The sequence below is a fragment of the Falco biarmicus genome, chromosome 1 (genome assembly GCF_023638135.1).
Source record: "Falco biarmicus isolate bFalBia1 chromosome 1, bFalBia1.pri, whole genome shotgun sequence".
NCBI lineage: Eukaryota > Metazoa > Chordata > Aves > Falconiformes > Falconidae > Falco > Falco biarmicus.
In genome coordinates, this window is record NC_079288.1 from 122,858,297 (window position 1) to 122,865,752 (window position 7,456).

The 7,456-nt window shown below is 49.7% G+C and overlaps 1 protein-coding gene across 6 annotated transcripts in view; it reads left to right on the forward strand.

Annotated features, from left to right (window-relative positions):
• The window catches only part of IRF2 (interferon regulatory factor 2), a 43,233-nt gene extending 39,153 nt beyond the window's left edge, over positions 1-4,080 (forward strand). For all 6 annotated transcript variants that reach the window (XM_056326326.1, XM_056326330.1, XM_056326328.1 and 3 more), the window contains 2 exons: positions 1,249-1,295; positions 2,714-4,080. In XM_056326326.1, coding sequence (XP_056182301.1) covers positions 1,249-1,295; positions 2,714-3,025 — 359 coding nt within the window. In that variant the 3' untranslated portion in view covers positions 3,026-4,080. The remainder of the gene's footprint in view (positions 1-1,248; positions 1,296-2,713) is intronic.
• The last annotated feature ends 3,376 nt before the right edge of the window (positions 4,081-7,456 follow it).

Sequence of the window (7,456 nt, forward strand, 5' to 3'; positions counted from 1 at the left end):
AAAAATGGGTAACAGAGCAGAGAGTGGAGAATGGGACTTGAGAGCTCCCTTGCCTGCTACAGTAACTCATCACATCATTCTTTCAACCTTGTAATTTCTTTGTTCCCCTTGGCTTAGGGCATGGATGAGTCCTATGTGCACAGCCCCGGTGGGGAGGGGTTGGAGAAAGACCTCTTCCAAATGCTCTTAGGGTTTTCCTCCCAGGAAGCAGGACGCAGTGGTTCAAAACCCCATGAGCTGAAGGGGAACCTGCAATCCAGGCCTCCGCTTTTCTGGATGAGGGTCTGTGCACTGGGCGGCTGTGCCAGAGGCAGCAGCCATCGCTGCAGACTGGTTCTGAAAAGAGGGGTTTGTGCCCTGTCTCAGATGTATCTGGGGCACAGCACTCTCAACCAGCCCATGGGCCAGGAACCTGACCCTCGAACACCGGGAGACCTGTGTCCAGACCCACGTGGGCTTGAAAATACAGGCAAAACTTCTGGATTTCTGCAGGGGAGTGATGCAGCTGCAGGAGGATGGCCATCCTGTTGGAGCTGTGGCCCTGTGTTTGCACTCTGGTTGAAGTGACGAGGGTGAGGGAGGCTGTATGTGGCAGGGGGAGGTGGTGGGGCTGAAGGTAGTAGCGTTTCTACTTGCTCAAGTGGTGGGTGAAGGGTTGAGAAATAGGCTAGGGTGGAGGCTGGGCATGAGTGGCAAAAGCAAAACGAGAGCAAAGTATCACAACAGTAATGAAGTGCCAGAAGTGAGAACAAGCCCCTGAGGCAGCAGGCTGAGATAACAGTTCTTGAAACAGAAACACACTTACCTCCTCTTCGGTGGAGTTGTTGCTGGTTTTGCAGGGAGAATAAAAAATAAGAATTTGGACAGAACTTTGTCCTTTGCCAGGCCTGGACCTGCCAAGAGAGGGCAAAGGAGTGGGGGCATCCCCCGCTTGCAAGAGGCTGTTCCCTCTGCCCAGGAAGCTCAGATCTGCCGCTTCCCTTTCCATTGCTGTCTTTGCCAGGGCATAGCCACGTTAACGGTGATAACCGTGTGAATTTACCCCAGTTGTTCAGTGCAGCTGTGCTGTCTAGCCCTCGGATTGCTGTTGCTGCAGTGGGGGGTCCGTGCTTCTTCATTGTTTTCTGGTGGTTTGGCTTGACTCTGTTTACTTAACACTTATTGGTAGTGTATCAGGCCTTTTGAGCTGGATTTTGCTACTGTAGATTGAGTAGCGCGAGTTTCACTTTTGTTTGTTTTGTTTGACAGAAAGTGAAACAACCGACAGTGTTCCAAGTGATGAAGAAAATGCAGAGGTAAGTGTTTGCTGGGTTTTTACGCTTTGGAGCAAGGTCTGAAGAGCAACGTGCTGAGATACTCTTCCCCCTTCTCCATTTGCAACTCTGTCTACCAGTGGAGTATTCATTTTAATAATAGCTGGGGGAGAAAAACAAACCAGGAGGGTTCAAGGGAGAGACATTTGGATGATTGTTGCAGAGTGAATATCCGAATATCCCTACAAGTTCTTTCCTCCTCACCTGTCCAAACTGCAAGGAGATTAATTTGCATTGTAAGATGTTCTGGATCAACAGTGCCAGCTAGTTTGTTAATACTGTGCATTGACATTGCTGGGTAGTGAGTATTTCATCTTGGTTGAAAGCACGCTTGCTTTGTTTTCCTTAAATGGCACCTGAATTCGTACAATTGGAGGAAACGCTTACATGTGTGATAGAAATACAACTTGAATCTTTGAGGTATGTGAGGCAAAAAACTTTCCCAAGCAGTCAGTTGGGTATTGCTGGGTGAAAGGAGTCCATGGAGAAAATACCCACCCCGTGAACATTTCGTGAGCTGCACCTATGCCAGACCAGCACTTGCCATGCCTTTTGGGGCTGCCATCAAATGACCAGACCTGCCGATCTCCGTGAGTACTTAGAGGCCAGGGAAGGCTCACTGAGGGCAGATGCTGTGTGTTCCAGCTGCATTTTTCCAGGAGGCCTCTTGCAAATCTCAAGTCTGCTGTGCCCCCCCACCCCGAAAGGCCTCTGAATCCTCCTCCTTGGAGAACTGCAGGTTGTGCAGTGGTGTAACAGCATGGCAGACCCTCTTGGTTTTGTGTCTCGTGCCTTGGTTAGGGTGGAGCCCGCATGTAGGTTGCCAATAATGACCCCCCAAACCTCCCTGGACAGAACATGCCATTGGGGCGTGCATGGTGGGGAAAGGACTGGGTGCTCATCTATCCTTGGTGAACCTTCTCCCTGTGATGGTGGCCCTGCCATCAAGTGACAGTGGTTCTCCTGGCAGCCTGACGTGTGTTGTTAGTTTGGATGGTGCTGTTCGGGAGGCCTTGGGTCTCTGCGCCTGCCTGTTGGTGGGAGGATGCTCTCTCCGGTAATGGAGGAGGCGCTTCCATTTGGAGCTTTGAGTGCTTGGTCGTCTGTGTCCATATTTGTCTCCAGTGTACTGGGAATAAGGCCTTCATTTGGCACCAGAAGAATGGGCAGAGCCTCTTGAGTGCTGGAGAGTCGCCAAGGTTTAGGCACGTAACTTTAGAAAGGGAGAAGTGGCTGAGAGCAGACATTCGAAGCCGGCAGCTAGAGGCTCAGGCTTTTGGAGGCAGGGTAATTCCTGTGGAATTTGTGGGTGCTTCTGTCTTCCTCTCGTTACTCAGAGTGCTTCGCAAAGTCGCATTCGCTCATATAGACTTCCCTCCTTTTCCCCCCACCTTTTCTAGGGACGACTTCATTGGCAAAAGAAAAACATTGAAGGCAAACAGTATCTCAGCAATCTGGGAATGAGGAACACTTCTCATATGCTTCCCAGCATGGCGACTTTTGTAGCCAACAAGCCTGACCTCCAAGTCACCATCAAAGAAGAAAGCTGCCCACTGCCTTACAATAGCTCCTGGCCCCCTTTCCCAGACATCCCTCTGCCGCAAGTAGTGTCCACAGCCTCCACAAGCAGCAGCCGGCCAGACCGCGAGACACGGGCCAGCGTCATCAAGAAAACGTCAGACATCACCCAGTCAAGAGTCAAGAGCTGCTAAGCCTTTGACAGTGTGTTTTTTTTTAGCTTTGTTTTGTTTGGGTTTGTATTTTACGTTTCTCTAGGAGAGGTTCATCCCTTGACGCACACGAGACAAATCTAAGGTAAAGCCTTGGCAATAAAAAAAAAAAAAAACATTGCTGTGTCCGACTCCAGCGCCGGAGTGTTTTTAACTCAGGACTCCAGCTGTCAGTATGTACACCCGAACCCAGGCGGATTTCCAAGGTTGCTACATAGGAAAACAACCCAAGAACTTTGGCCCACTCGCAGGTTCCAGTGTTTCAGAAGAGGACCAACTGACCACAAGGGAAGTGGTGCTGCTGCGCTTGCTGTCAAGGCTGTGATGGAACTGAAAGCCTCAGAATGGAAGAGAAAATGTGAACTAGCTGGAATATTTTTAAATAAAGAAAAATCTATTGTGAATATTGTACATAGTGCAGTACTAGCAACGTTGCAGTCTGCTTCTGCACCTTATTAAGAAAGCACTTACAAAAGGCCTTTTATTACCTTGCTCTACTTAATGGCACATTGAAGGTCCCTCCCCACTTGTATTCTTTTCCAAGGCTATTCTTGCTAAAGTGTCTTTAAAGAATAGAGGAAAGGAAAGGAAGTTAAAACTTCCCATGTGGATTTCATACATTTTAAGACTGCTTTTCTCATGTTTGTTCCTAATCTGCTATGCTTGAATGCCGCGTGGTACAATAGGAAAAAAAAAAAAAGAAACCTATTACAGAGATATTATGCAAATTCCCAGATTTAAAAAAAGAAGAAGAAAAATACTCTAATTCTAACCAGAGCAAGCTTTTTTATTTTTTATACAGGGGAATATTTTATTCAAAGTAAAATTCTAAAGTGAATATAATTTTTTTTAATCTTTTCTACAGCAAATTTATAATTTTAAGATTCAGTCCTTGGTTATCAGCAGTTATTACATCCTTGTGGCACATTTTTTTTTTTTAATTTTGTAAAGGTGAAATAGCTTTTATGAGCTCATGTAGCAATCAGATTATCCTGTGGATTGATAATAAATATGGTATATAGTTAAATTTTTAATAATCCCCTTGCTTGTCTCTCTTTTTTTTTTTAATCTTTCAGAAGCCCCAGGTGGCATGGGTTGGATAGGTGAATGTGACCTCTCGGAGCGAGCAATTAGCGTGAGCCGCCTTAGCAGTTTCTGGAGGAAACTTCTGGAGGAAACTTCCATCTAGCAGGATGGAGGCACTGTGCTTGGGGTAGCTCCAGGCAGAAAGAGGAGCCACGGTTTGAAGGTGGCGTACTCAAGTGTGGCCTCTCGTGCAGGGGCTGGGAGTTGGGGCACCTCTTCTGCTGTTACTCCGTGGTCGGGCTTTGAGCCGATCACCTCATGGAAGGGATCTTGTGAAAGTCCACCCCCCTGCCCAGTGCAGGCTCAGCTGTGCTTGCCCCATTCCTCCTGGATCTCTTGTTTGGCTTGCTCATAGTTTCCTTGTCTGGAAAAATCTCTTTTTTTTTTTTGGTGGAGTTTCAAGCGATAACTGCTTATTAGTGGAACAAATCAGAAGTCAAATAAACATTCCCCAAGGCTTTCAACGTCTACCATGTGATGGCAAGTCCCGATTCCTCTGGGTCTTTGAGGGAAGCTGTTGAGTATCTGATTAAGGGTGTGCAGTGGCTCGCAGGGTTGCGTGATGGTGGCGGAGAGGTTGTGCCCTAGGCGAAGTGCTCTGTGCTTTGGGCTGTCACTGCCATGGGCAGAAACTGAGAGCACTTGCCCTCTGGCGGATTTTGAAGCCGTGGGGAGTTGCACAGATTGATTCAGGTGTGTGAAATGTGTGGACACAAGAGTGTCCTTAAGGTGTGCTTACCTTTCTGGTACCAGCCCAACAGACAGCGGAGCCGGGTGGGCTGAGGAGCAGTAACACGCACCAAAATAGCTGGATCAGGGAGATGTGCTGACTGGCTGTTGGAAAGGGAAAGCAAACAATAGGATTTAGGGTTTTGCTGTGTCCCTAACTGATGCCGCATTCCAAATTTCATCACAAGTCCATGTGAAACCTGCACTTTTGTCTTGCCAACCCACTGCCCAGTGGTCTGGGAAAACATGGTTAGGGCTTTGGTTAGGGTTGGGAAGAAGTGGAAGCCCCAAGCAGTACTTGAAGTGAGGCTTTAATGGTTAAAATCACGGTACGTAAACTTTCTGGTCTGCCCGTTTCATTTGGCCGTGCGTTTACTCTTCCAGTGGCCCTCTGGGTCCAGAGGCCACAAGGTTTGGTCTTCGCCGAGGAGATTGTGTCTCTGTGCGTGTAGGGGGGCGAGTGCTACAGTCCTTTGCCAGCAGGGTTATGAGGCTCACGGCAGGTTTCTTGGTTTTGGGGCTCACTTGGGATTGTTTTTATATTTTTTTAGCACGGTCTGCTTTGAATTTTGGAAGATTTTCCAGACTACCCAGCTAAAATTTGGAAGTTGCTCTGTAACATCTCCTAGCCCCTTTTAAGATGATGTGTTCTTGTTCGTTAGGGAGGGTCCTCACAGAGTCACAGACAAGCTGGGACTGGAAAGGGACCCCTGGGGCACGTGGTGTCCGACCTTCTGCTGAAAGCAGGATCTCAGAGCAGGTTATGCAGGACCCTGTCAAACCAAGTCTTGAATATTTCTAGCAAGGAAATTCTTTTCTAGGCTTCGTGAATCCCTTTCTTCCAGCTGTTCTTTGGGTGGCAAGTTGCCTGCCCTGGGAAAAGGGCTGTCCAGGGACCCCTGGGGCTGCAAGAAGAGTCCTGATGAGCTTTTCTTGTGGGGAAGGAAGAGCTGGGTGAGGTGAAGAGAAAGCCCAGAGCTGCAGTTGTGCTGGGGCTGGGAAAGGGCCACCAAACCCAACCGAGGGCTGATGCTGGAGCCCTTCTCTTGGGAAGGCTGGCTGCTGGGAAGGAGGGGCTGCAGGGGTCAGGGATGAGGGAAGGGGAAGGCTCAGTCGCGTGGGGCTGAGCGTCATGCGATGGAAACCAAGTGCTGGCACTCATCTTCTCCTCTGATGACTGTTTAGTCTGTGGACAGAGGGAGGCTCTTGCCTCCGGCGCAGCCTGGGTTTAGCATTAAGTGTTAAGGCTGAGAGAAAGCCCAGAGGTAGAGCTGGGGGGGGGAGGGGGGCTGGAAAGCATCTTCTGAAGCAAACAGAGCTGACTGAAAGCTTTTGCTTTTCTTAAAGCAGGGCTGCTGTTCACCTCTGCGATGGCCAGCTCTAGCCTCCCCGTTCAGGTTGCCAATATTAGATGTTGCCACGTCTCTGCAGGCCTCCAGGCCGGCAGCCGTGTCCTGTGCATTACATACTGCGAGAGGCAGTGGGCTTTCCTTATTCGCAGCAGCAGCTGGAGCTCCCTGCCCCTCACCCACAGCACTGAGGAGGCATCTCGGAGGCCTTGTACCTTCCTGCAAAGCCCCTCTTTTACGCCTGACCTTCTTGCACAAGTGCTCCCTGAGCTCCGTCCTGGGTGTCCATCTGAGAGAGGGAACGCATTTGCCCTTGGTGGTGAAACATTTCAACTTGCTCAGCCCCCAGGGCTCACGCAGGTGCCTGCAATGAGCCTGGCATCTGACGGGGCTGCAGGAGAGGAGTGAGGACCACGCTGCCTTTTCTGTGCATCCTGCGTGACTTTGGGTGAGAGCCTGCCTTCAGCCAGCCCTGCTGGTCACTAGGGTAAGGAGACGGTTGCCCAGGGGCTTCCCCCCCTAGCAATTTTATAAAAAAATAAACCTAATGTTTCTAGGTGTATAAATGCTTGTCTACGAAGTAAACCGCCAGGAGGATTGCTGCTCTTAGCATCAGCCATCTGAAACAGGAGCAGGCGGTGGGGAAAGGCAGGCACCTGCAGTCCGACCCCTGCACTAACTTTTACGTAGCTAAAGCAAGTTACGGGGTCACGTCCTGCCTCCGGTCATTTGTTCCACGTGAAGGTCTGTGCCAGCATGCTGGTGGCCAGGTAATTTGGCATGCTTTCCCCTTGGTCCTGCAGGGAGGACAGCCGAGCTGCAAAACCACTAACCGCCACCCTGCTCTGGTAGCTGTGCAATAGGAGAGATGCACACATACCTCTGGGGTGGCGTGCATACTTGGTAAATTCCCCTCTTCCCAGGGCTTATATGTTTGAAGCTCTTCCAAGAGGTATCCAAGCACAGGAGTTACAGTACGTATCCATAACACTGTTCCATCAAAGAGAATATCCACCACCCAAAGGCGGTGACGCCTCAGCAGCTCGCTCAGGCCACAAGCAGTTGGCCAGCCGCGGGGTGGTGTAAATGCAGAGGAGGATTTCTCGAGGCTGGGGCATCAGACGTTTATTCTGTGAAACACAGTGTTTGATGACGTTTGTTATCCCTGCTTGCAAAACTGCACCAAGTCATAAAAAGCCATCCAGCCTTTAACAGCGCAACCAGCAATTCAGTTCTGAAGCGCTGGAAA